At 57.5% G+C, this 27,097-nt stretch overlaps 1 protein-coding gene across 2 annotated transcripts; it reads left to right on the top strand.

Moving 5' to 3' along the window:
- The first annotated feature begins 9 nt into the window (after positions 1-9).
- Positions 10-27,039, top strand: LONP1 (lon peptidase 1, mitochondrial). Of its 2 annotated transcripts, XM_055371369.2 has the most exons (18): positions 10-605; positions 5,988-6,076; positions 6,997-7,116; positions 8,253-8,484; positions 12,183-12,244; positions 12,777-12,906; positions 13,475-13,558; positions 14,626-14,846; positions 17,957-18,095; positions 19,674-19,852; positions 22,165-22,252; positions 22,574-22,696; positions 22,774-22,890; positions 24,091-24,231; positions 24,376-24,541; positions 25,160-25,377; positions 25,457-25,621; positions 26,693-27,039. In XM_055371369.2, exons 1-18 carry the CDS (start codon positions 177-179, stop codon positions 26,867-26,869), a joined length of 2,880 nt encoding a protein of 959 aa, XP_055227344.1. In that variant the 5' UTR covers positions 10-176; the 3' UTR covers positions 26,870-27,039. The 2 variants fall into 2 exon arrangements, with proteins under 2 accessions (XP_055227344.1, XP_055227345.1); XM_055371370.2 differs by lacking the exon at positions 25,160-25,377 and having other exon boundaries at positions 38-605.
- The last annotated feature ends 58 nt before the right edge of the window (positions 27,040-27,097 follow it).

The raw sequence follows: 27,097 nt of genomic DNA, 5'->3' as shown, positions 1-27,097 counted from the left end.
CGGAGAAGATCCGATGCTCGAACTCCGCCCCCTCTTCTCCGCGTAGGCCCAGCTACCTGAAGCCGCTGTTTCGGGCCACGCGCCCATCGGGTATCGAGGCACGCGCCGGGCGTCACGTGCGTTTCGCGGCGAGCGGAAATGACGCGAGTTGTGTGAGCCGCCAGTATGGCCGGGCTATGGCGGCGAGCACTGGCTACGTGCGACTGTGGGGAGCGGCGCGGTGCTGGGCGCTGCGGCGGCCGATGCTGGCCGCCGCCGGGGGGCGGGTCCCCACTGCAGCCGGAGCGTGGTTGCTTCGAGGCCAGCGGACCTGCGACGCCTCTCCTCCTTGGGCACTGTGGGGCCGAGGCCCGGCAATTGGGGGCCAATGGCGGGGGTTTTGGGAAGCGAGCAGCCGCGGCGGAGGCGCATTCTCGGGGGGCGAGGACGCCTCCGAGGGCGGCGCGGAGGAAGGAGCCGGCGGCGCGGGGGGCAGCGCGGGCGGCGGGGAAGGCCCGGTCATAACGGCGCTCACGCCCATGACGATCCCCGATGTGTTTCCGCACCTGCCGCTCATCGCCATCACCCGCAACCCGGTGTTCCCGCGCTTTATCAAGATTATCGAGGTAATGGGAGTCCCCGCCTCGGCCTCAGGTTTCCCACCTCTGCAAGCAGCGGGCTGAACCGTGGGATCACTTGAGCGCCCTCGTGTTTCGCAACTTTTTCAGATATGAAGTTTCTCGAAGGGTGCAGTTCGAATCCTTGTCTGCTCACCACTAGCTTGGGAACCTTGACCAAAGTCTTCTCCCTTTCGGATTTCTTAGGATCCGTTAGATGAGAGGAGTTGAACCCGATGAGCCTAGGATTATCCACTTAGAACCCCGGTCATAGAAATCCGGGGCCGGGAGGGACCTGAGTAGTGTTACGGCGCTGTTAGTTTTCTCCTTACTTGGCACGAGTTTTGTAATACCTCCTCGCCCCAGGCGCTCTGCCGTCTGGTTACGAGCCTCACTGGGATCAGAATTCATTCGTTTCTTAGACAAATACTTCTTGATTGCTTATTATTTGCCAGAGAGTGTTCTAGGTTCTGGGGATATGGCAGTGAACAAAACAGACAAAAATTTCTGCCTTTGAAGCTGGGCATGGTGGCGCGCGCTGTACTCCCAGCTACTCTGGCGGCTGAGGTGGAAGGATTGCTGGAAACCTGGAGTCCAGCCTGGTCAACATGGCGAGACCCTGTCTCTTAAAAAATAAATCTGCCTTGGAGCTTACATTCTGGCAGGATGAGATAGGCAATAAAGATGTTTAGTAACGATATTGTATTAGAAGGCAATAATTACGAGAAATAGTAGAGCATGGATGGGACAGGAGGCTTAGGAGGGTGTGAAGAGGTGGGTTATTCAGTGTGTTCTTGACCTCCTACCACGTAGCAAGTGCTGAGAATACTGTAGAGAACAAGTCATTCCGGTGGTAGAAATTAGATCATTTCAGACTAAGAGCCTTGGGGGTGGGGAGGGAGCAGGATGATGTAATAGAGAGAAAGCAGTGAGTGTAAGGAACTTGAGCTTTTACAGTAGGAAGGCCCCAAAAGCCTTCTCCTCCAGCTCCCCTTCCCTTAAAAAAAAACTACTGATGTGGAAAGTGGGATCTATGGGAAGGTTATCTCTTAACTGGCTGAGCAAGGTCACGCAGTGAGTCAGCCTCTGCGCTCACTCTCCAGACTCTTCTAAACAAATCTCAAGGATCTGTTGGGAAGGGAAAGGCCATTTCAGAGGGGCAGCAGCCAGTAGAGAGGGGACAGAGGGAGCTTCTCCAACGCTGCTCCAAGTTTTTTTTTTTTTTTTTTTTTTTGAGACCAAGTTGCACTCTGTCATCTAGGCTAAAGTGCAGTGGCGCGATTTCAGCTCAGTGCAACCTCCGCCTCCCGGGTTCAAGTGATTCTCCTGCCTCAGCCCCCTGAGTAGCTGGGATTACAGGCGCCCGCCACCATGGCTGGCTAATTTTTCTATTTTTAGAAGAGACAGGGTTTCACCATGTTGCCCACGCTGGTCTCGAACTCCTGACCTCAAGTGATTCACCCGCCTCAGCCTCCCAAAGTGCTGGGATTGCAGGTGCGAGTCACTGCGCCCGGCCCCAAGGCCTTTCCTTGATGTTGAGTACTGGTTACTGATGCAGGCCCCCAAAGCAAGACCTTGTGGGGTCCTATCCTAGCTCCATAACGTTCAGCAAGTTATTCCTTTGGCTTCCATCTTCTCATCTGTGACCTGGACATGCTAGTGTCTTATTAGAGTTGTTGTGGGATTTAAATGAGGCCATGTGGGCTGGGCACGGTGTCTCACATGTTTAATCCCAGCACTTTGGGAGGCTGAGGCAGGAGCATAATTTGAAACCAGTATGGTCAACATAGACCCTGTCTCTACAAAAAAAAAAAAAAAAAAAGAAAGAAAGAAAAGCCGGGCACAGTGGCATGCACCTGTCTTCCCAGCTACTTGGAAGGCTGAGGCAGGAGGATCACTTGAAACTGGGAGATCAAGGCTGCAGTGAGTCATGGTGTCACCACTGCATTGCAGCCTGGGCAACAGAATGAGGCCCTGCCTCAGCAATAACGTGATGCTGTTTCCTCTTTGGTGTACTTCTGACATTTCAGGACTCTGCCCCGGAGGCCTTTTTCCCATCCTTGACTTCACCCCTGGCAGTTCTCTTTACCCTCCCGGGTTTCTGGGCCCAGGATGGTGTTCATCAGGCCTGGTCCCCTCCGTTCTGCAGAGTGACAGATGCCCCTTGCTCCGGGTGCCTGAGCAGAGAGATGATTCTTCTAAGAGAGTTCAGACTGCCCACGTGGAGCTAGCCAGGAGAGTTAAATGAGTGGCTGCAGATAGTATTTGGGAGACTGGCAGGTGGTTCTCATTGTATTTCTGGTTGATGATGCGTTGTAAATCATAAAAATGGATCCTGCCAAGGCCAGGAGGCAGATGCCAAGGATGCAGCTATCAGCTGTTGGCAGAGGGGAAACTGGGAGGCAACTTCTTTGGGACCCAGTAAATGTTTCTGAAATTGTTAGCAAAGCTTGATTTACTCTTCAGTTTGTACTTGACTTGTCTGGCCAACTTGCTCTAGAAGCTTCTCTCCTATTAGCAACTTTTGAGTAAGGAACAATGGCTCTTAATTTTTGGTGGGTATTAAAGAATAAATCATAAGTGTTAGAAGTAATAGTTTCTTTTAAAAACTAACTTCGTGGGCTGGGTGCGGTGGCTCACGCCTGTAATCCCAGCACTTTGGGAGGCTGAGGTGGGCGGATCACGAGGTCAGGAGATCGAGACCATACTGGCTAACACGGTGAAACCCCGTCTCTACTAAAAATACAAAAAAATTAGCCAGGAGTGGTGGCGGGCGCACGTAGTCCCAGCTACTCGGGAGGCTGAGGCAGGAGAATGGCGTGAACCCGGGAGGCGGAGCTTGCAGTGAGCTGAGATTGCTCCACTGCAGTCTAGCCTGGGCGACAGAGCAAGACTCTGTCTTAAAAAAAAATTGCTTCCCTCCTTTGTTCAGGTGTGCTCTGCTCTCGCCATTGTTCCATCTGCGAGGAGTACCCTTTCTTCAGAAAGTAAAATTGTCTTGCTAAGAAAACTTTTTGTCCAAATGCTAATTTTTCCTTACAGTACAGAGGTACAACCGTTCTGTCTCTAAACAGACATTTTACTGATAACAGTGGGTCACACACCCTCCTGTCAGGTGTTACCGACTTTCTTCCCAGAAAAAAACAAGTATGTATCTATAGTGTCAGGAATTTCTGGACCACAAGTTAAGAGCCTGTGTTAGGGAGTGAGTCAAAACACTGGCTCTCAAAGGATGGTCGTGGACCAGCAGCATCAGCATCATGTGATGCTCTTTTGTTTGAAATGCAGATTTTTGGACCCACCCTAGAACTGAATCAAAAACTCCAAGGGTGGGGCCCAGCAGTGAGCTGCTTAAAGTCCTTCAGGTCATCCTGGTGCCTGCAAAAGTTTGAGGGCCATTACCATATATATATATATTTTTTTAACTTTATTATATAATAAAGAATTAAAAAATTCAAAAGAAAATAGAGATGGGGTCTCACTATGTTACCCAGGCTGGTCTCAAACTCCTGGGCTCAAGCGATCCTCCCGCCTCGGCCCCACAGAGTGCTGGGATTACAGGCATGAGCTACCATTACCAGGCTAGCCAGGCCATTACCTTTAATCAAGGTCTGTCCAGTGAATTAACAAAGGCTTGAAAGAAATCAGGTGAGCTCCTTGCGCCTTCAAATGCTTCCTAGAAGACATCATTAGCCCTGAACCTGCCGTTGAGAATGTGCTGTGATCCTGGGGGTCTTGATCATTAATGAACAGCATATGATGTGATAAGGAAGTAACTGTCAATGAAAATTGGAGGAACCAGGCATGGTGGCTCATGGCGAAACTCCGTCTCTACTAATAAAACAAAAATTAGCGAGTGCAGTGGCGTGCGCTTGTAACCCCAGCTACGTGGTAGGATGAGTTGGGAGAATCGCTTGAACCTGGGAGGTGGAGGTTGCAGTGAGCCGAGATTGCACCAGTGCACTCCAGCCTGGGTGGCAGAGTGAAACTTTTTTCTTTTTTTTTGAGATGGAGTCTCGCTCTGTTGCCCAGGCTGGAGTGCAGTGGTGTGATCTTGGCTCACTGCAGGCTCCGCCTCCCCAGTTCACGCCATTCTCCTGCCTCAGCCTCCCGAGTAGCTGGGACTACAGGCGCCTGCCACCACGCCCGGCTAATTTTTGTATTTTTGGTAGAGACGGGGTTTCACCGTGTTAGCCAGGATGGTCTCGATCTCCTGACCTCGTGATCTGCCCGCCTCGGCCTCCCAAAGTGCTGGGATTACAGGCGTGAGCCACCGTGCCCGGCCTGAAACTTTATTTTTTTTAAAAAAAAAAAAGGAAGTTCTCAATCTCTGGAGTGGGTCACATTTGAATTACTTATGTTTATTCTGACATTAATAAAAGCAGAATGGTTTTGATTTTCAAACCAAGACAGTTTGCCCTGGACATCCCCTTTGAAGCTGGATGTTAAATCAGTTTCTGGGTTCTGACCATTCGTCTACTTTGAATTTCCTTTGGGAGTGGGGAAACCGCTAAGAAGAATCCAGCTGGTCACTTCTGCTCACTGTATTCACCACCACAGCCTCCTGGCCTCCAGCACTTTTTTTTTTTTTTTTTTCCTGGTTTAGGCGTTCCCAAACCATGTTGATTAGTATCCAGGATGCAATCAGCATATCCCCAGAGAATAATCTACACAGGGTTAGAGCGGCTCTGCTGTCAAAAAATGTCAGCTACAAAAGCTACCCTGGGAGGCCGGGCGTGGTAGTTTACGCCTCTAATCCCAGCACTTTGGGAGGCCGAGGCGGGTGGATCACAAGGTCAGGAGTTCAAGACCATCCTGGCCAAGATGGTGAAACCCCATCTCTACTAAAAATACAAAACAATCAGCCGGACCTGGTGGCGGGCGCCTGTAATCCCAGCTACTCAGGAGGCTGAGGCAGAGAATTGCTTGATCCCAGGAGGCGGAGGTTGCAGTGAGCTGAGATCGTGCCACTGCACTCCAGCCTGGGTGACAGAGCGAGACTCCGTCTCAAAAAAAAAAAAAAAGAAAGAAAGAAAAGCTACCCTGCGCTGCGTTTGGTGGCTCACGCCTATAATCCCAGCATTTTGGGAGGCTGAGGTGGGTGGATCACCTGAGGTCAGGAGTTCGAGACCAACGTGGCCAATATGGTGAAACCTCATCTCTACTAAAAATAAAAAAATTAGCCAGGCGTGGTGGTGCATGCCTGTAATCCCAGCTACTCAGGAGGCTGAGGCAGGAGAATCCCTTGAACTCAGTGAGGGTGGAGGTTGCAGTGAGCCGAGATCACACCATTACATTCCAGCCAGGGCAACAGAATGAGAATCTGTCTCAAAAAAAAAAAAAAAAAAAAAATCTACTCTGCATTTCACTTTGGGGTCATTGTCATGCTAGGTTAAAAATAAGAAGTTGGTTGAGCTGCTAAGAAGGAAAGTTCGTCTCGCCCAGCCTTATGTCGGCGTCTTTCTAAAGAGAGATGACAGGTAAGTGTGATTTTTTCCTTCATTCCCTTGTTGACGTTGCCCTAGAGTCCAGCTCGCCACAAGTCCTACTCTGTACTTTGCACCTTTGGCCCTTGACCCCAAGGAAACCAGGGAAGACCTCCAGAATAAAGGCCGGAAGCCACGCAGGCTACCTTTTCAGCCTGGGCTGAGAACTCAGCTTGTAGTACTAAACTTCATGCATTGTTAAGATGTGGGGAAAATTAACTTCAGGGACTCTTAGTGATGAAATGCTGCATGAGGCTACCTGAAAGTCGAGCTAGCCGCTCGGAGATGATGGCTCCACGTAGAAATGAGTTCCATGGGCCGGGCATGGGGTCGCACACCTGTAATCCCAGCACTTTGGGAGGCTGAGGCGTATGGATCACCTGAGGTCAGGAGTTCCAAAGCAGTCTGGCTGACATGATGAAACCTCGTCTTTACTAAAAATACAAAACATTAGCCAGGCGTGGTGGCAGGCACCTGTAATCCCAGCTACTCAGGAGGCTGAGGAAGGAGAATCGGTTGAACCTAGTAAGTGAGCCGAGATTACACCATTGCTCTCCAGCCTGGGCAACAAGAGCGAAACTCCATCTCAAAAAAAAAAAGAGTTCCGTGCATGCATTCGAAGCAGGCTCTGTGATAGCATAGAAGAGACTCATCAAAGTCCCACCTGGACCATGTCTTTGTGGCTGACTTAGCGAGGAGCCACCCACCCGGTCCTGTGACCACTGGGGCAGCCCTGACCTGGCAGAAGCTCCCCTAGGCTCTGGAGCTCCTGCGGGAGCCAAGGAGGCCGCTCTTGGTTTTCAGTAGCATTTGGTAGGGGCGTTTCTTTTCTCTCCCTCCTCCGTCTCAGCCAGAGACATCCTGCCTAGCATGAAAGCCATGTTCCAACATTCTTCTGTGCTCTTCTCCCACAGCAATGAGTCGGATGTGGTCGAGAGCCTGGATGAAATCTACCACACGGGGACGTTTGCCCAGATCCATGAGATGCAGGACCTTGGGGACAAGCTGCGCATGATCGTCATGGGACACAGAAGGTGGGTGGCTGGCAGGGGACAGTCGGGGGTGGGGGCAGAGTACCACGCGGGAGACCAGCCAGGATGCCTCAGGCCGCAGCATCAGCCTCTGCCCTGTCCGTCAGCCCCGCGGCTTTCTCACTAGCAGTGAGGCCAGAGCTGGGGGTGAGAGTGAGACATGTCACCTCTGGACCCCTCCTGTCTCAGAAAGTGGTGAGCTGCAGGGCTGGGCATGGTGACTCCTGCCTGGAATTCCAGCACTTTGGGATGTCAAGGCAATTGGATCGCTTGAGCCTGGAGTTTGAGTCCAGCCTGGGCAACATAGTGAGATCCCATCTCTGCAAAAAATATAGAAAAATTAGCTGGATGTGGTGGCTCATGCCTGTGGTCACAGCTACCCAAGAGGCTGAGGTGGGAGGATCGCTTAAGCCCAGGAGTTTGAGACCAGCCTGGGCAACACAGCAAGACCCTATTTCTATAAACAATAATAAAAAGTTAGATGTGACGGCATGTTCCTGTAGTCCCAGCTACTTGGGAGGCTGAGGCAGGAGGACTGCTTGAGCCCAGGAGGTAAAGGCTGCAGTGAGCTATGATCACACCACTGCACTCCAGCCTGGGCAGCAGAGCGAGACCCTGAGTTCAGGTAGTGCTAGCTGCTCTGAGGGGAGACGCAGACAGCGTGAGAGGTGGAGGTGGGTAGCTTTTGTGAAGTGCTTGGGGACAGTCTTTGCGATGGTGTCCTTGAAATCGAGACCTGAACGACAGGAAGGAGCTGCTATGAGCTGAGTCCAGGGCATAGAGTCTCGGAGACCAGCCTGTGCCCAGCCAGGCTGACACCGTTTTCGACAGGAGGCCCTGGGGCTTGTCACTGCAGCTTATCCACGATACTTAGGATGGGGACAGTGATGCACTGGTGTGGGATGCAGGGAATGCCTGAATCTGGCTGGAGTCTAAGGGGTGGAGGGGACACTGGTTGGGAGGCCCCGAGAAAGCGGCTCATGTCTCCAGCCTGAGGACCCTGTAGCCACCCTGTGGCTCCAGAGGTCTGGGCTCAGCAGGACCCTTGGACCACCTGTGCCACCGGGGAGGCCTCAGCCGGGTCCAGGGCAGCTCCCAGCCTCAGCGGCTGATTCACACCTGCCTTGCTCCCGTGTCAGAGTCCATATCAGCAGACAGCTGGAGGTGGAGCCCGAGGAGCCGGAGGCGGAGAACAAGCACAAGCCCCGCAGGAAGTCAAAGCGGGGCAAGAAGGAGGCGGAGGACGAGCTGAGCGCCAGGCACCCGGCGGAGCTGGCGATGGAGCCCGCCCCTGAGCTCCCGGCTGAGGTGCTCATGGTGGAGGTAGAGAACGTTGTCCACGAGGACTTCCAGGTCACGGAGGAGGTGAAAGTGAGTCCGTGCGTCACGCAGGGCGGCCACAGCCGCCTCCCCCACGGGCTCCCTTGAGCCGTTCCTGCAGTCTCTCCAAGGAGTTATCTCCCACCCTGAGCCCCTTAGGAAGGGTCTGGCCTGTCTGGAACTCAATTCTAATGGAACATAGAGGGTGCTTTTCCTCCCAGAGGTCTTCGGAAGACTCTGGGATGGGAGAGGCACAGGAAATTCGCTGGAGCCTGTAGCTGCTCAGGAAGGAGACAGGGTTGGAACCCAGGTCCAGCCCCAGCCCGTGTCCCCTGTGCCAAAGCCTCCAGCGGTTACCAAAACACCTTCCAGCCCTGGCTTCTTCCCACCAAGCCTGGGAGGTTGGTACCAGTGGTTGCAGGACAGGAAACAGCCTGTTGGCCACCCTGATCCCCCAACCTAGGCCGTCCTGCCTGCCTGGTGGCACAAGGAGTCAGCTTCCGAGGTGGGTAGGCTCTTGGCGGTGCCACCTGCCCTCCCGCTGTAGGGACAATCAGCGAAGCTAACCAAAGGCCTGAAGCGTGTCAGCTCCTTACCTGTGTGCCTGGTGTCATTGGCCTCCTCCCCAGGTTGCTGCAGGGCCTAGGGGGAAGTGCTGTGAGCAACTGGTGATGTCTGCTGTGGGCGCTGGCAGGGGTGGAAAGTCCTGTCCACAGGCCCACCTGGGTTCTTGAGGTTAGCACTTCTTTTTTTTTCTTTTTTTTTTTTTTGAGACGGAGTCTCGCTCTGTCGCCCAGGCTGGAGTGCAGTGGCGTGATCTCGGCTCACTGCAAGCTCCGCCTCCCGGGTTCACGCCATTCTCCTGCCTCAGCCTCCCGCGTAGCTGGGACTACAGGCGCCCGCCACCACGCCCGGCTAATTTTTTGTATTTTTTAGTAGAGACGGGGTTTCACTGTGTTAGCCAGGATGGTCTCGATCTCCTGACCTCGTGATCCGCCTGCCTCGGCCTCCCAAAGTGCTGGGATTACAGGCGTGAGCCACCGCGCCCGGCCGAGGTCAGCACTTCTATCCTGCCCCACTACCCCCTGCGAGGTTTTTTTTTTTCTTTCTTTTTTTTTTGAGACAGAGTCTGGCTCTGTCAACCCAGGCTGGAGTGCAATGGAACGATCTCAGCTCACTGCAATTTCCACCTCCCAGGTTCAAGTGATTCTCATGCCTCAGCCTCCCAAGTAACTGGGATTACAGGCACGTGCCACCACACACGGCTAATTTTTGTATTTTTAGTAGAGACGAGGTTTTACCATGTTGGCCGGGCTAGTCTCAAACTCCTGACCTCGGGTGATCCGCCCACCTCAGCCTCCCAAAATGCTGGGATTATAGTCGTGAGCCACTGTGCCCGGCCACCTGTGAGTATTGAGCACTTGAAGTAGAGCTGCTGTGGCCAAGGAACAGAATGGAACATTTTATTGGCTGGGTGCAGTGGCTCATGCCTGTCATCCCAACACTTCTGGAGGCCAAGGAAGGAGGATCACTTGAGCCCCGGAGTTCAAAACCAGCCTGGGCAATATTGAGACCCCTGTCTCTACAAAAAAAATAAAATCCCTGGGCATGGTGGCACACACCAGTGGTCTAACCTGTGGGAGGATCGCTTGAGCCCAGGAGGTTGAGGCTGCAGTGAGCTGTGATCACATCACTGCACTCCAGCCTGGGCAACAGAGTGAGACCCTGTATCTAAAAATTAAAATAAAAAAGTTAAGGCCGGGCGCGGTGGGCTCACGCCTGTAATCCCAGCACTTTGGGAGGCCAAGGTGGGCGGATCACCTGAGGTCAGGAGTTTAAGACCAGCCTGACCAACAGGGAGAAACCCCATCTCTACTAAAAATACAAAAAAAAAAAAATTAGCCAGGTGTGGTGGCTCATGCCTGTAATCCCAGCTACTCGGGATTACTGAGGCGGGAGAATTGTTTGAACCTGGGAGGCAGAGGTTGCGGTGAGCCGAGATCGCACTATTGCATTCCAGCCTGGGCAACAAGAGCAAAACTCTGTCTCAAAAAAAAAAAAAAAGAAAAAATTCAGACAGCCACCAGCGGCTACACTGTCTTGGGCAGCTCAGCACTGGAGCATTCCCTGTGAGAATCTTGCAACGGGGAAGACAGCGACCAAACTTACAAATGTGATTAGAACTGGCAAGACTCCTTAGGGGCAGCGAACTTGTTCTTTTTTTTTTTTTTTTTTTTTTTGAGATGGAGCCTCTGTCGCCCAGGCTGGAGTGCAGTGGCGTGATCTCGGCTCACCGCAAGCTCCACCTCCTGGGTTCACACCATTCTCCTGCCTCAGCCTCCCCAGTAGCTGGGACTACAGGTGCCCGCCACCACACCCGGCTAATTTTTTGTGTATTTTTTAGTAGAGACGGGGTTTCACCGTGTTAGCCAGGATGGTCTGGATCTCCTGACCTCGTGATCCGCCCGCCTTAGCATCCCAAAGTGCTGGGATTACAGGCGTGATCCACTGCGCCCAGCTGAACTTGTTCTTAAAGCAAGTGCCCCGGACCTCCAGTGGGCCTGTTCTGGTGCCTTCTACCAGGGTCAGCTCAGACAGTTCAGCGTCAAAGCCAAAGACTAGAGACCAGGTGATTACGGTTTCTTTGGAGACAGAGTCTCACCCTGTCACTCAGACTGGAGTGCATTGGCGCAATCTTGGCTCATGGCAACCTCTGCCTCCTGGGTTCAAGCGATTCTCCTGCCTCAGCCTCCTTAGTAGCTGGGATTACAGGCACCCACCAAAGTACCTGGCTAATTTTTTTTTTTTTTTTTTTTGGTATTTTTAGTGGAGATGGGGTTTCACCGTGTTGGCCAGGCTGGTCTTGAGCTCCTGGCCTCAAGTGATCCACCTACCTCTGCCTCCCAAAGTGTTGGTGTTACAGGTGTGAGCCACCGCGCCCGGCCAAGACCAGGTGATTAAAATTTGGTTGTAGGCAGGTGCAGTTGCTTATGCCCGTGGTCCCAGCTACTCCGGAAAATGAGCGGGGAGGATCGCTTGAGCCCAAGAATTCAAGGCTGCAGTGAGTCATGATTGCAGCCCTGCACGCCAGCCTGGGTGACAGAGCAAGACTTGGTCTTTTTTTTTCTTTTTTTGAGACAGAGTCTCGCTCTTTCGCCCAGGTTGGAGTGCAGTGGCGCGATCTTGGCTCACTGCAAGCTCCACCTCCTGGGTTCACGCCATTCTCCTGCCTCAGCCTCCCGAGTAGCTGGGACTACAGGCGCCCGCCATCACGCCCGCCTAATTTTTGTATTTTTTAGTAGAGACGGGGTTTCACTGTGTTAGCCAGGATGGTCTCGATCTCCTGACCTCATGATCCACCCGCCTCGGCCTCCCAAAGTGCTTGGATTACAGGCATGAGCCACCCCACCCGGCCAAGACTTGGTCTCTCAAAAAAAAAAATAAAGGAAAGAAAACACAGTCTCTTTTTTTCCCCCCAAGATAGCTTGTCCTAAGGACAAGGCTCTGAGGGGTAAGGAGACAGGGTTTGGTTTTAGTTTTGACTCTCTTGGTCCTGTGTCCCTGGGACTGGTGAGTCCACCAGAGACTGCACTCCTCCATCTCCCAGGCCATCCGTGGCCAGGGCCAGTTGGTGGAGGGGAGGGAGTGATGGAGCTGGTGGGTGGGGCTCCCAGGGCCATGCCTCCCACCCACCCCACCCCCTGCTGGAGCACTGTTGGGCCCCAGTGACCTGCCCCCATACTTGGCAGGCCCTGACCGCAGAGATCGTGAAGACCATCCGGGACATCATTGCCTTGAACCCTCTCTACAGGTGGGCCTCTGTGCGGGCAGCTGGCCAGGCGGGGGCAGCTGGCCAGGCGGGGGCATCTCTGCAGCTCTTTCTGCAGCTGGGTGGGTAGGGGGCTTCCTCAGCGTCCTCCTGGGAGGAAACCTTGCCTGCCCCAAGGAGTGGCCTGTGTGGAGGAGCCTGTTGCCCACTGGGGCATGGGGCAGGTGGGAGGCCCGGGGCCGACTCAGCAGGCCCAGTTTCCTTGTCCCCTTCTGCTGAGGCCGGAAGCTGTTGGTGGCATTGGCTGGGGGAGTGGGGAGCAGACTGCTGAGGTGAGGTCACTGCACGGCTCCTGTGGTGGCTGCACGTGAGGATGCTGCATGCCTTTCCAGCCCAGGACGGGTGGCCCTGAACTCTGGAGAACAAGCAGCAGAGCTGGCTCCCAGCGAGCACCCCTAGACCGTGCCCATAGCTACAGGGGACAGGGACCCTGAGGACCGGGTACCCGTTTGGGGGCTGCACTGCAGCAGAGCGTGAGGCCCTGGCCACCGAGGCAGCTCCCTTTGTCCCCCAGGGAGTCAGTGCTGCAGATGATGCAGGCTGGCCAGCGGGTGGTGGACAACCCCATCTACCTGAGCGACATGGGTGCCGCGCTCACCGGGGCCGAGTCCCATGAGCTGCAGGACGTCCTGGAAGAGACCAATGTGAGTGCTCCTCACCTCCACAGCCCCCCACGCCTGGCTGCACCCCACCTCCACTATGCTCCGCCCATGCCCGGCTGCCCCTGTTCCTCCTCAGCTCCCCCATGCCTGGCTGCCCTTGTCCCTCCACTGTGCACCATCCACACCCAGCTGTGTGTCCCTGGCTCTGTTTTTGAGATGATTTCCCGCTGCGTGTCTTGGTCCACATCCATCCGCCTTTCGGTGGCTTCATAGCCTTCGGTTGGGAGTCACCGTTGCGGGTTCAGTGGGATCCTCTGGGCCGTGTACCCGGGGCGTTGCCAGTCTTTTGCTGTTGTGAGCAGCACTCCTGAGAGCGTCCCCATGCACGCAGCTGGAGGGCCTGCGGAGTATCCGTAGGATGCGTTTCCAGCACAGGATTTGTTGGGGCAGAGGGCACGCATGCCTCTGTGCTGGGTGCAGCATGGCCGGGTGCAGCATGGCCAGGTCCTCCCGGCAGCATCTCTCAGGGTGCGCATTTTCCCCCAACCTCGGCCCTACACGCACAGATGCCGACTTCTGCTCATCCTTTCTGTCCTCCCTGTCTCGGCAGATTCCTAAGCGGCTGTACAAGGCCCTCTCCCTGCTGAAGAAGGAATTTGAACTGAGCAAGCTGCAGCAGCGCCTGGGGCGGGAGGTGAGCCCGCGGCTGAGGCGCAGCCACTATTGGGGGCCTTCCCGTCGGGTCACGTGACATCAGTCAGGCTCTGGAGCACACGGAGGGACCGGTGGCATCGGCCAGGGCAAGCCAAGAAGGCCTGTCTGGGTTTTGAGGGCTTCGTGCCATCATCTGCTCTGTCATCCTGGGCTGTGGAACTCTCCGCATTGAACAGGGAAGCTTAAAGCTGGTCCCAGTGTAACGAGCCCAGGGTGGAGCAGTCTCAGGACCGTCCAACATTAAGGGAAGAATTCCTTTGCCTTTGTAATCTTGGGGACAGTGTTGGAAATTGGAAAGCAGCCTGGGAAAAGTGAAGATGCTGTTTCTTAAGACCCAGCCATTGAGGCTCGCTGTCATGATTTTCGGCAGATCACAGCCTGCCTGATGGCTGGTCACCTCACAGTCGTAGCATTTTTCAGAATTTTTTACTTTAAGACAGGGTCTCAGTCGGCCACCTAGGCTGGAGTGCAATGGCGCAATCTCAGCTCACTACAGCCTCCACCTCCAGGGCTCAAGTGATCCTCCCACCTCAGCCTCCCGAGTAGCTGGGATTACAGGCGTGCAACACCACACCGGCTAATTTTTGTATTTTAGTAGAGACAGGGTTTCACCATGTTGGCCAGGCTGGTCTTGAACTCCTGGCCTCAAGTGATCCGCCCGCTTCAGCCTCCCAAAGTGCTAGGATTACAGGCGTGAGCCACCGCGCCTGGCCCCATCTCTACAAAAAATTTTAAAATTAGAGCCAGGTGTGGCAGGTGCCTGTGGTCCCAGTTACTCAGAAGGCTAAGGCAGGAGGATCGCTTGAGCCCAGGAGGTGGAGGCTACGGTGAGCTATGATGGTGCCTTTGCACTCCAGCCTGGGCAACACAAGTAGACCCTGCCTCAAAAACAAAAGAAGATGGAAGGAACCAAAGGCTTTGTGCTCTGGGTTTCGTTTCTTTTCTCTCTGAGTCCTGGGGGAGCAGAGGGTCCCCATTCGTCTGGGGACACACGCACTCACCCACCTTCCCGGACCCAGGGCCTGATGGCAGCACCTCACCCCACAGGTGGAGGAGAAGATCAAGCAGACCCACCGCAAGTACCTGCTGCAGGAGCAGCTAAAGATCATCAAGAAGGAGCTGGGCCTGGAGAAGGACGACAAGGATGCCATCGAGGAGAAGTTCCGGGAGCGCCTGAAGGAGCTCGTGGTCCCCAAGCATGTCATGGATGTTGTGGACGAGGAGCTGAGCAAGCTGGGCCTGCTGGACAACCACTCCTCAGAGTTCAAGTGAGTGCCAGGCCCGGGGTGGCCCAGCCCTCGGGTGACCCCTCCTCAGCCCCCATCTTAGGCAGGCCAGGGGACCCAGCGGGGTAGCCCTGTGGCACCTTCTTGCTGTGGCAGGTGCGGGCTGGGAGGCACCCAGTGAGCATCAGCCCTGTTCTGGGCAGGACACGTCATCACCATCTCCATTCTACAGGGAAATCGAGGCTCAGGGCTGTTGAGTTGGTGGCCAAGGCCTGTGAACTGGTAGGTGGTGCCACGGATTTGAGCCCAGGGACGTCTGGCTCTAAGCCAGGGCTGCTTTTTTTTTTTTTTTTTTTTTTGAAATGGAGTCTCGCTCAGTTGTCCAGACTGGAGTGCAGTGGCACAATCTTGGCTCACTGCAACTTCCGCTTTGCGGGTTCAAGCAATTCTCCTGCTTCAGTCCCCCGAGTATCTGGGACTATAGGCATGCACCACCACGCCTGGTTAATTTTTTGTACTTTTAGGAGACATGGAGTTTCACCATGTTGTTCAGGCTGTTCTCGAGCTCCTGACCTCAAATGATCCGGCTGCCTTGACCTGCCAAAGTGCTAGGATTACAGGCGCGAGCCACCGTGCCTGGCTTTTTTTTTATTTTTTAAGACAGAGTCTTGCTCTATTGTCCAGGCTGGAGTGCAGTGGTGCAATATTGGTTCACTGCAACCTCCACCTCCCAGGTTGAAACAATTCTACTGCCTCAACTTCCTGAGTAGCTGGGATTACAGGCATGCACCACCACACCCAGCTAATTTTTAGTATTTTTAGTAGAGATGGGGTTTCGCCATGTTGGCCAGGTTGGTCTCAAACTCCTGACCTCAAGGGATCCGCCCACCTTGCCCTCCCAAAGTACTGGGATTACAGGCATGAGCCACCACGCCTGGCCTAAGCCAGGCCTTCTCGCCAGGACCAGGAGTCCCCATGGCTGTCTTTCCAAGGCTACCCCTGGCTTCTGTTGCCCCTTCGAGAGTCAGCCAGGAAGTGACCATGCCTTCCCGCAGCACTGGCCTTGCCCGGGGGCCACTGTCCTGAGCATGCCATGAGTCAGGGTGGCCGCCCCAGGTTTGAGGGCCTCAGGTACCTCTGAGATCCTTTCAGCCATGCCCACGTCCAGCCAGGACAGAACCCACCTGACTGCTTCCCATGCAGCATGCTCTGTTTTCAGCCCAGGAACCAGTTGTCACGCCAGGGCAGCTTCTAGGCAGAAGTCCCCGGGGCAGGGCTGGGCAGGGCTGGGCAGGCCGTAGGACAGCGCTTAGAGGGAAGGCACGAGTTTCTTTCCTGGCTGCTGGGCCAGGACCCCGCCTCAGATTTGAATGTCACGGTCGCCGGAGTCTCTCCCCCAGGGCCCTGAGAGGCACTGGTTGCGTGCGAAGGCTGTGGCTTCCCCTCCCAGCACACCCCGATTTTGGTGAGTGGCCTGTGAGCTCCCATGGCTGCTCCGACGGTGCCACAACTTAGTGCCTTACACAATGCCGAGCCCTGAGATCCCGCTGTGGGCCGGGCCCGTCCCTCCCAGAGGCTCCAGAGGAGAATCCGTTTCCCGCCTTTCCCAGTATCTGGAGGCGCCTGCATCCCTCGGCTCGGGGCCCCTTCCTCCTTCACAGCCACAGCGCAGCCTCTTCCAGTCAGTCTCTCACCTCCCACCTCCTGTCGTGAGGACCTGGTGAGGACCCTGGGCCCCCTGGGTCACCCAGGATGCTCTCCTGTCTCGGGGACCTTCACTCAGCCCCATCTGCAGTTCCCTGCTGCCATGTGAGAGGCCTGTGCCACCGCCTCCTGTGGGGGGAAAATGTAGATGTTTTCGGGGTTCTTCTGTCTCCCAGCGAGTGCCTCAGCTGCCCTTGGGCTGGTGGAAGTACCTGCTCAGACCGGGCCTTGTCCTGCAGAAGCAGATAGCTCCTTCCCCCAGGAGCTGAGAGGGTCTGTAAGGCGGGTTCTGTCCTCAGGTCCTGGGAAGTCACGGGGGACAAGCCCTCAGTACCTGCGTGTCACCAAGATGCCTGCAGCAGGCTGCCAGCTACCTCTCCCACCCAGAATGCTCTCCGCAAAGTGTCACTGCCTGTGTCACTTCCACAGTGACTTCATGTGTCTCTAAACTCCAGCATCCGTGTGGCCCAGCTGGCCTGTCCCAGTGCGTCTCGTATGCCAGTTTGGTGGCAGTGCACCCTGACAGTGTCTGCTCATGGGGCCACCTGGCCCTTCCTCGGAAGCCTTCCTCTTCCTCTTCCCCAATCCTGCCATGCGCCCTTGCAGCCCTCACTGACTTGCTCCTGGCCCGTAGTGGCTGCTGCTCACAGCTGCACGGCTCCCAACTCGGGGACCAATATGGAGTTGCCCTCCCAACCTTCAGCGTCACTCTCCCGGCAGGGGACCTGGCCTCCATTTCCCCACCTGCCCTGGGTCAGGCCTTGTCCCATTTTCTAAGCCTCGTCCCCTCTGTGGTTCTGCTCACTCAGCCCTGGGCAGAAGCCAGTGCCGTCTTGGCTCTCCTGATGAGTCAGCAGTGGACCTCCGGCCATCTCCTCCTTCCTGCACTGGGTGCTTTGGACAGGGCAGTTTGTAAATTTTTTTTTTTTTTTGAGATGGAGTCTCACTCTGTTGCACAGGCTGGAGTGCAGTGGCACGATCTCGGCTCACTACAAGCTCTGCCTCTCGGGTTCATGCCATTCTCCTGCCTAAGCCTCCTGAGCAGCTGGAACTACAGGTGTCCGCTGCCACACCCAGCTAATTTTTTGTATTTTTAGTAGAGACAGGGTTTCACCGTGCTAGCCAGGATGGTCTCGATCTCCTGACCTTGTGATCCGCCTGCCTCGGCCTCCCAAAATTCTGGGATTACAGGCGTGAGCCACTGTGCCTGGCCTGTAAATTGTTTTATAGAGATGGGGTCTCGCTGAGTTGCTCAGGCTGGTCTTGAACTCCTGGGCTCAAGTGATCCTCCCACCTGGGCCTCCCAAAGAGCTGGGATTACAAACGTGAGCCACCGCACTCAGCCCCACACATGGTTTCAAGCCCCTTGCAACCACCCAGCCAAGTCCAGCAGAGACACGGGCAGCTCGTGAGCTCCACTCAGCATCTCTCCATCTGTCCCCTGGCAGTGTCACCCGCAACTACCTAGACTGGCTCACGTCCATCCCTTGGGGCAAGTACAGCAATGAGAACCTGGACCTGGCGCGGGCACAGGCAGTGCTGGAGGAAGACCACTACGGCATGGAGGACGTCAAGAAACGCATCCTGGTGAGCCCAGTGTCTGGCCTGTTGTGGATTTGCATGTGGGTGCCCGGGCCCAGGACTCTGTGTGCTGTGGGTTGAGATTTCAAAGGAGCCCCCTGGTGAATTCGTAGGCCTGGGGGTGCTGGTTGGGGGGATCCCAGCGGAGGGAGCATCCTGCCCTGCCCCCGGGGGCTCGAGGATTTCCCAGGTGGACTGAAGTCATGCCTGATGGGCCGGGCATGGTGGGGCTGCTTGTAGTCCCAGTTACTCAGGAGGCTGAGGCGGGAGGATCACTTGAGCCCAGGAAGTTGAGGCTGTGGTGAGCTGTGATCATGCCACTGCACATCAGGTTGGGTGACAGAGTGAGACCCCCATCTCTACAAAAAATTTTAAAATTGGGGCTGAGCGCTGTGGCTCATGCCTGTAATCCCAGCACTTTGGGAGGCCGAGGTGTGCAGATCACCCGAGGTCGGGAGTTGAAGACCAGCCTGACCAACATGGAGAAACCCCATCTATACTAAAAATACAAAATTAGTTGGGCGTGGTGGTGCATGCCTGTAATCCCAGCTACTTGGGAGGCTGAGGCAGGAGAATCGCTTGAACCCAGGAGGCAGAGGTTGCAGTGAGCCCAGATCGTGCCATTGCACTCCAGCCTGGGCAACAAGAGTGAAACTCCATCTCAAAAAGGAAAAAAAAATTGTTTTAATTAGCCTGGTGTGGTGTTGCGTGTCTGCAGTCCCAGCTACTTGGGAGGCTGAGGTGGGAGGATTGCTTGAGCCCCGGAGGTGGAGGCTTCAGTGAGCTGTGATGTACCACTACACTCTAGCCTGGGCGACAGAGCAAGACCTTGTCTGAAAACTAATTAATTTTAAATTAATTTTTAAAATATCACTCCTGAGACATTGGTAACCAGGCAGGCAGGTGGGAGTCAGAGGTTAAAAAACAGGAGTCAGAGCCTGGGCGTGGTGGCTCACACCTGTAATCCCAGCACTTGGGGAGGCCGAGGCGGGTGGATCACAAGGTCAGGAGTTCGAGACCAGCCTGACCAACATGGTGAAACCCCGCCTCTACTAAAAATACAAAAAAAGTAGCCGGGCATGGTGACTCACGCCTGTAATCCCAGCTACTCAGGAGGCTGAGGCAGGAGAATTGCTTGAACCTAGGAGGCTGAGGTTGCAGTGAGATGAGATCGCACCAGTACACTCTAGCCTGGGCCACAGAGCAAGACTCCATCTCAAAAAAAAAAAAAAAACAGGAGCCAGAGGCATTGGTGGACTGCTTCTCTGGGTTGGACCGGAGAGTGTGGAGCATTTGCGGTCTTCAGGGTCCCGGAAACCGCTGAACGGGCCTGGCACTGCTGGGTGGCTGCGGTCTCCTGGCACCTAGTTGTCCTTTGGTGTTAAATTGTTAAATGGAGCCCTTGTCACAGGCTGCCCCTCCCCGTGGCCAGTGGCAGCTCTGATGTGCTCAGCCTCCCGGACAATCCTGGTCCCTTCTCGCAGCCCTCAGACGTCTGAAAGGCAGTGTGCAGGTGGCGAGAGTCATGCGCGGGTCCCCGGCTTCCCCAGCTCATGTGCCCACTGAACCTGCCTCTGTCTGCAGGAGTTCATTGCCGTCAGCCAGCTCCGCGGCTCCACCCAGGGCAAGATCCTCTGCTTCTATGGCCCCCCTGGCGTGGGCAAGACCAGCATTGCCCGATCCATCGCCCGCGCCCTGAATCGAGAGTACTTCCGCTTCAGCGTCGGGGGCATGACTGACGTGGCTGAGATCAAGGGCCACAGGTAGGCCTGGCCTGACAGCTCTCCCCACGCACTCCCCTCAGCTGTGCTGCCGGGCTTCGTCTTCTCCGGTCACCCTTTAACATCTGGTAGAGCAATCCGGGTTGTGGGCAACCGATTCCACTCACGCTGGAGTAACTGAAAAGTCCAGCCATGTGGCGGACTTCAGGCCCGGCTGATTCCAGGTGCTCAAACAGCGCTGGCAGGAACCTCCATGGTTTGACCCCTGGGAGAGAGACTTCTTGGGCCGGCCCTCAGCAGACACCCCCGGTAGTTCCAGCTCAGGACCTGCAATGCCCGGGCTAGAGCTGCAGGGCCGGCGTTTGCCGTGCAGATGCTGGTCTATGTGGGCTGTGGCTGATGCCCCAGGACTAGGGGTGGGGTCGGCTCCACCCCCCACCCCGAAGCCTGTGGGCTGGAGTCAGGAGAGACGGTCTCCAGTGAGGACCGGGCTGCGCACACCAGAGAAACCTCGGCGCCTCTGTGGGCTCACTCCTCCCGGCCAGCCTCAGGCCCAGGAGCAGGGGCCACGGCCCTCAGAGTTCAGCGCCCTCCCACCTGACCCTTTGGGTGGACAGCCGGGCGCGGCTTTTCTGGGGCTTCCCTCCTCGCCAGCCTCTGTAGACAGCGGTTCTTTGGAAACTGTAGCCTCAGTGAGAGCCGAGTGTGAGGCGTCTGCTGAGTCCGCCACGTGTTTCCGTCCTGCAAGGCATTCACCTGAGTCCAGGTTTAAAGTGAACGTTTCTGCCTTCTCTAAAAACATCCCCAGCTCTGGACCTCCCGGCTCAGGCCTTCCTAGCATCTGCCCGCCCGCTGCAAGGGTGACAGCATGCTGGCCCGCGCAGTGTCCAGTCCCCAGGGGGCGGCCACTCTGACCAGCCGGGAGTTGGGAGGAGCTGGAGGAGGTGGGGCCAGTGCAGCTTTGGGGGTCCCAGATTGACTAGGGGGTGGGGGCCCAGAGGGGTGGGGGTGTGGGGGGGACAGGAGACCTGTTTTGCAGGCCCTTGGTTGGGCTGGGGTCTGAGCAGGAAGGAGCAGCTGGGTGAAGGTGGAGGGGTGGGTGTGGGGGGCGCCCAGTCCTTCCTGGGCAAGCGGTCTGAAGTGGTGGCGAAGCCTCTTGGACCCTGGTTCAGGGATGGCTAGAGGTGCAGGCAAGGCCCACTCACTGCCAGAGGAGAGACCCTGGCGGGGTTCTGAACAAGCCTGGACCACCTCTGGCCTTGGGAGGGAGTCACCAGGTAGCGGGGCTGCGGGGAGGGCAGGCTTGGGCAGGCGTCTGCGCTGACGTCTCTCTGGGTTCCTGAGACAAGGACAAGGACAGGAGACTGGCTGCGGGGAGATGGATCGTTGTTGATAACAGCAGCAAAACCCTCCTTTGCCTCCAGCTCTCCAGGGCTCCCACATTCCTTGGTCAAAGCCCAAGTTCTCACTGCAGCCCACAGGACCCTGCATGACCTGCCCCACCCCCTCCTCTCTCTCCCTCTCTTCTTCCTCCCCCTCCCTCTACCCCCTTCCCTCTCCCCACTTCCCTCTCCATCTCCTCCCTCTCCCCCCTCTCCTCTCCCCCCCTCCTCCCTCTGCCTCAGTCTCACGGCCTCCTCGCTGTTCTTCTAACACACCAGGCGTGGTCCTGTTTCAGGGCCTTTGCACAGGCTGTGTCCTGGGCCTGGAACACGTCTCTCAGACCCTCACGTGGCTCTCTCCTCACCTGCGTTGTTCGGGGCCTCTCCCTAAGACACTCCTTAGCCCCCTGCACACTTAAAGTGTCACACACATCCCAGTGGCATCTCAGTCCCTCCATCCCTGCCTCCCTGTGTCTTCATCCCACAGACAGAGCCTTCCTCACTGCCTCTCGTGGGGCCTGTGATTCTTCTGTCCCTGCTGCGGGCCGGGCCCCTGTGCTGGGGCAGAGCACAGAGCTTGCAGGAAGCCCTCCTGAGAGCCAGTGCTGGCCATGGCTGGTACCACCCCAGCCCTTGAGGGATGAGGCGTGCCTGGCGTCCCTCAGTGAGGAGTGGGGGCCTGCTGCCAGTGCCTGTCTGGCTTTCACCATGGTGTCAGCTGAGGGATGGGACTGAGGGAGATCTGGCTTTGAATCAGTGACCCCGGAATCTGAGCTGGCGAGTCAGGGCAAGTGACCAGCGTGCCTGCAGGTGCCACACATCCGGCGGCTGCCAGCATTTCTGCCTCCCGCATCATGGCCACATCTTGTGGGGCTCCAGGTGGCCTCTCCCCTGTGGCCCTGGAGGGTGCATGGTGTCGTCGTGGCCGAGCCAGGCTACCCAGTGACCTCTGACCCCGCTGTGCACCCACAGGCGGACCTACGTGGGCGCCATGCCCGGGAAGATCATCCAGTGTCTGAAGAAGACCAAGACGGAGAACCCCCTGATCCTCATCGACGAGGTGCGTGCGGAGAGGCCCGGAGACCCCCTAACCCAGAGCCCCAGGCAACCCTGACCAGGCAATGCCATGCGCAAGATGAAGCCGAGCCCTCTGGGTCCTAGGATCCCCAAGCCAACTCAGGGGCCGTCGCCGTGACGCTGGCCCTGATGGCACAGACGGGTCCCTCCCACCCACAGCCACGCCCAGCAGGCTGCCCATCCAAGGCAGAGTGTGGGTGCTGCTCTCACTCGGGGCCTCCCCAGCCCCGACCCCGAGGTCTCCCCATTGGGCGGGCTGGCCAGGGGTACGGCGAGGGGCACCACCTGCTGTCTGCTGCCCCAGGTGGACAAGATCGGCCGAGGCTACCAGGGGGACCCGTCGTCGGCGCTGCTGGAGCTGCTGGACCCAGAGCAGAATGCCAACTTCCTGGACCACTACCTGGACGTGCCCGTGGACTTGTCCAAGGTGGGGGGCCTGTCTGGGGCCTGGGCTTGGTGGGGAGGGTAAGCGGCCAGTCCCCAGCACCTTGCCGCCGCCCCCAGGTGCTGTTCATCTGCACGGCCAACGTCACGGACACCATCCCCGAGCCGCTGCGAGACCGCATGGAGATGATCAACGTGTCGGGCTACGTGGCCCAGGAGAAGCTGGCCATTGCAGAGGTAAGCCCAGCCCCTCCCCACTGCTGTCCCCTTCCCAGAGCAGGGGGCGCCCCCCAGAGCCTGCAGAGGCCGTGCCTCTGGGAGCTCCTGGGCCCGGGAGAGACAGGTGGGACCTGCGGCCGAGAGGAACAGATGGGGCCGTGAGAGACACACCAGACGCTTGCGAGCAGCTGCAGTTGGCGTGAGTGGGCGCAGGTTTTAGGGCCTGGGACTGTCCAAAACACCACCCACCACCGTCAGGCCACACGGCCGCCAGCTGTCATTGCCACACACTCCGTCTCCCGGGGCCTCCAGGCTGCCCCATGGCGGGGCCCCCACCTGGCCCAGAGTGTAGGGAAGGTTTCTGGCAGCCGGAAGCAGTGGGGCCTGTGGCTCCCACCCAGAATGAGGCTTGGAGGAGGAGTGGTTTCAGTGAGGAGCATGCGGGGGCCCGTATTTCTCATGTGTTTTTTTTTTCTGCAAAGGGGTTGAGTGCATTTCTCCCCTAGGAGCCCTTTGACAGCCAGTGGTGGGCACTGGTCCCTGCCCTTGAGGCCCTCCCAGCATCCTCGTGCCCCCCCCCCCCAGCATCCTCGTGTCCCCTGGGGGCTTCAATGCCCACTGCTGGGCCCAGTTCCCAGCCTGACTTCTCCAAGGGACGGGCCTGTAGTTCCTGGGGAACTGGGGGGCATGGGGATCCCTCAGGGCATCAGGAGTGCCCCCCAGTATCAGTGGCAGATGTAGAGTGGCTTGCATGGCTCTGTCCGTCTCACAGATGCCCTCCCCCATGCCATTAGAGCTCAGAACTGTGGCAAGAATCGTGTGGGGCTGTGGGTGACCCTGGAGCCCCTGACCCAGTCCCCTTCCTCATGTGCTGAGGGCAGCAGCCACGTAAACCAGTCAGCCACCCTACAGGCCCTGGGTCTATGTATGGGGCCAGCCCATGGGGCAACCAGGAGGCCTTCCTGGAGGAAGCGGCATCTAAGATACCATTGGGGGATAGGAAGTGGATCCAAGCAGAGGATGCAGCACAAGCAAAGGCCTGGGGCCTCTGGGCATGGTGGGTGGCAGGGCGGGGTGTCCAGGCCCTGGTTTCACCATCGGGGACCTCGTTCCCAGGCCAGGGTCTGGGGGCCATGGGAGAGGCATTGGCTCCCAGGTTCTGGACTGAGCTGGTGGGCAAGGTCCCTCCAGACCCAACCCTGACGTTCGCCCTTGCAGCGCTACCTGGTGCCCCAGGCTCGCGCCCTGTGTGGCTTGGATGAGAGCAAGGCCAAGCTGTCATCGGACGTGCTGACGCTGCTCATCAAGCAGTACTGCCGCGAGAGCGGTGTCCGCAACCTGCAGAAGCAAGTGGAGAAGGTGAGCGGCCGCCCCGCCCTCCTGGCACCTGCCGTCCACCTCACCATCCCACACTGATCACCCCACCTTTCCATGCCCATCACCCCACCTTCCTGCACCGTCACCCCACCTTCCCGTGCCCATCGTGTTGCCCTGACCGCCCAGGTGTTACGGAAATCAGCCTACAAGATCGTCAGCGGCGAGGCCGAGTCCGTGGAGGTGACGCCTGAGAACCTGCAGGACTTCGTGGGGAAGCCCGTGTTCACCGTGGAGCGCATGTATGACGTGACACCGCCCGGCGTGGTCATGGGGCTGGCCTGGACCGCAATGGGTGAGCGTGGTGGCGGGAGAAGACCCCAAAGCCATTCCCATTTCTACCCGAGAACAAGCAGGTCCCACCTTGTACACCTGTGCAGTGGGCCTCAGGTGGCTCTGAACGGCCTCTGGCGGGGGGGTGGTGTGCGGGGAGCCCAGGGGGTCTGGGCTGAGGGAGGGGAAGGCTGTGACACACGGGGGTGGCAGCACACCATGGGCCTTATTGATTTGGGTGACACTTTGATAGGCTTACAGGTGAGGACAAGCTCATCCAGATGGGCCTTGGGGCCACCACGCACAAAGGAGGCGAGAGGGCAAAGGGGATGGTACGGGAGGGGCTGGAGAAGGGCTTGTGTCTGTCTGCAGGACAGCGGCAGCTGGGCCTTGCAGCCCTGGGCGTGTCCTCTGTGGCTGGCAGCTGCTGGGGGCTGCCCTGTGGGGCGTACAGAGCCAGGAACCCGCAATGCAGCAAACGTAGAGGCCAGCGTTGGCTCATGATGGGACACCAGCCCCTGCCCAGGGGCACCAAGATGCTAAACTGGGGCAGGAGCGGTCAGAGTGGCCCCGAGGGGTGGAGTGAGCACCGGCCCAGGCTCCGAGGCCTCCCGTGTTCACAGCTCCACACCTGTTTCAGGAGGCTCCACGTTGTTTGTGGAGACATCCCTGAGACGGCCACAGGACAAGGACGCCAAGGGTGACAAGGATGGCAGCCTGGAGGTGACAGGCCAGCTGGGGGAGGTGATGAAGGAGAGTGCCCGCATAGCCTACACCTTCGCCAGAGCCTTCCTCATGCAGCACGCCCCCACCAATGACTACCTGGTGACCTCACACATCCACCTGCATGTGCCCGAGGTGACCGCGCCATCCGCTCCCACCCAGTCCCTGGGCTGCTGGCCACCTGCTCACCCACTTTCCCCACATGCCTCCACAGGGCGCCACCCCCAAGGACGGCCCGAGCGCGGGCTGCACCATCGTCACGGCCCTGCTGTCCCTGGCCATGGGCAGGCCTGTCCGACAGAATCTGGCCATGACTGGCGAAGTCTCCCTCACGGGCAAGATCCTGCCTGTTGGTGGCATCAAGGAGAAGACCATTGCGGTGAGTGTCCTTGTGCCCACCCCACAGCACTGGCAGGGCCCACACCACCACGGGACAGGCCCAGTCCCCGCCATGCAGCCTCTGCCTGGGCCAAGGAGAGGGAAGCCCTGGGCTTTGGAAGCAGGTCTCTCTGGCCTGGAGCTGGCCTTAAGCTCACCGCCCTAGCTGCCTTCTCCACAGCAAGTCTTGTGGAGAACATTCTGAGCCTCCACTGGCTTCCCCAGTAGGATTGGGGGGGGAGGCTCCTGCTTCCCTTCCCAGGCAGCCCAGCGCCAAGGGAGAGGCTGGAGACGGGGACGAGGTTTAGGATTACTGGTGGCAGGGGTGTTTGGAGCCCCTGGCCCAGGGGCTGGCCTCTTCCAAGGGTGCTGAGCAGGTTGGAGCGCCACTGTCCCCACTCTTCCCTGCCTGTCCCCAGACTGGAGCACACTTGCCATGTATCTAGGAAGCCTGGTGGAGTCAGTCAGGAGATGCCACCATGAGGGAGGCATGGTCAAGTGGCTGTGACCACCTTGAACTGGACACCAGGCACAGACTTCCTAGATGATAAAATGGTGGAGGCAAATTGGGAGGCTCACTGTCCATGGAGGCAGTGTGCGGTGACAGTGGGAACTGCTGTCCTTTCAAGGGGCTGTGCCTGGCATCTACTCCAGATCTGTGTAGCCTCCGGAGGTGAGGGGGGTGACGCAGGGCCTGGGGGCAGAGATGCAGATGCTCACAGGAACCCCGTTCAGGCCCCAGACACTGCCTGACCCCTGGATGTGAGGCCGTGGGTGTGTGGCTCATCCAGAGCCCTGAGACTGCTCCCACCGCACGGCCAGACTTTCTAGATAAGGGGGTGGGGAGGCCCTGGCTCCTGCTCTCAGGCTGTTGGAGCCAAGGCCAGTGGTTTTGCCTTGAGCCTGTTTCCCCGTGGGAGACGGGGATCCTGGTGGGTTTTGGGACTTACTGCTTAGAACCAGGCATCACCGTGTGTCGCCGGTCCCCAGGAAGCCCTTTCGTTCCTGGAGGATAGCACACCTGCCGCCCTCCCACAGGCCCAGGCAGGGCTGACCCTGACTCTGCCCCCAGGCCAAGCGCGCAGGGGTGACATGCATCGTCCTGCCAGCCGAGAACAAGAAGGACTTCTACGACCTGGCAGCCTTCATCACCGAGGGCCTGGAGGTGCACTTCGTGCAACACTACCGGGAGATCTTCGACATCGCCTTCCCGGACGAGCAGGCAGAGGCGCTGGCCGTGGAACGGTGACGGCCGCCCCGGGACTGCAGGCGGCGGATGTCAGGCCCTGTCTGGGCCGGAACTGAGCGCTGTGGGGAGCGCGCCCGGACCTGGCAGCGGACCCCAGATCCCAGGGACCTCAATCGGCTTAATCAGAGTGTGGCATAGAAGCTATTTAATGATTAAAGTCATTTGCAGTACGGTGGCCTCCTCACCTGCTGCCCCGGGAAGGGTGGGCGGGCCACGGCTTTCGATTCA

This window comes from Gorilla gorilla, chromosome 20, assembly GCF_029281585.2.
Source record: "Gorilla gorilla gorilla isolate KB3781 chromosome 20, NHGRI_mGorGor1-v2.1_pri, whole genome shotgun sequence".
Taxonomy (NCBI): domain Eukaryota; kingdom Metazoa; phylum Chordata; class Mammalia; order Primates; family Hominidae; genus Gorilla; species Gorilla gorilla.
The sequence above is the reverse complement of the archived record's forward strand: the minus strand, read 5'-3'. Positions and strand labels throughout refer to the sequence as shown.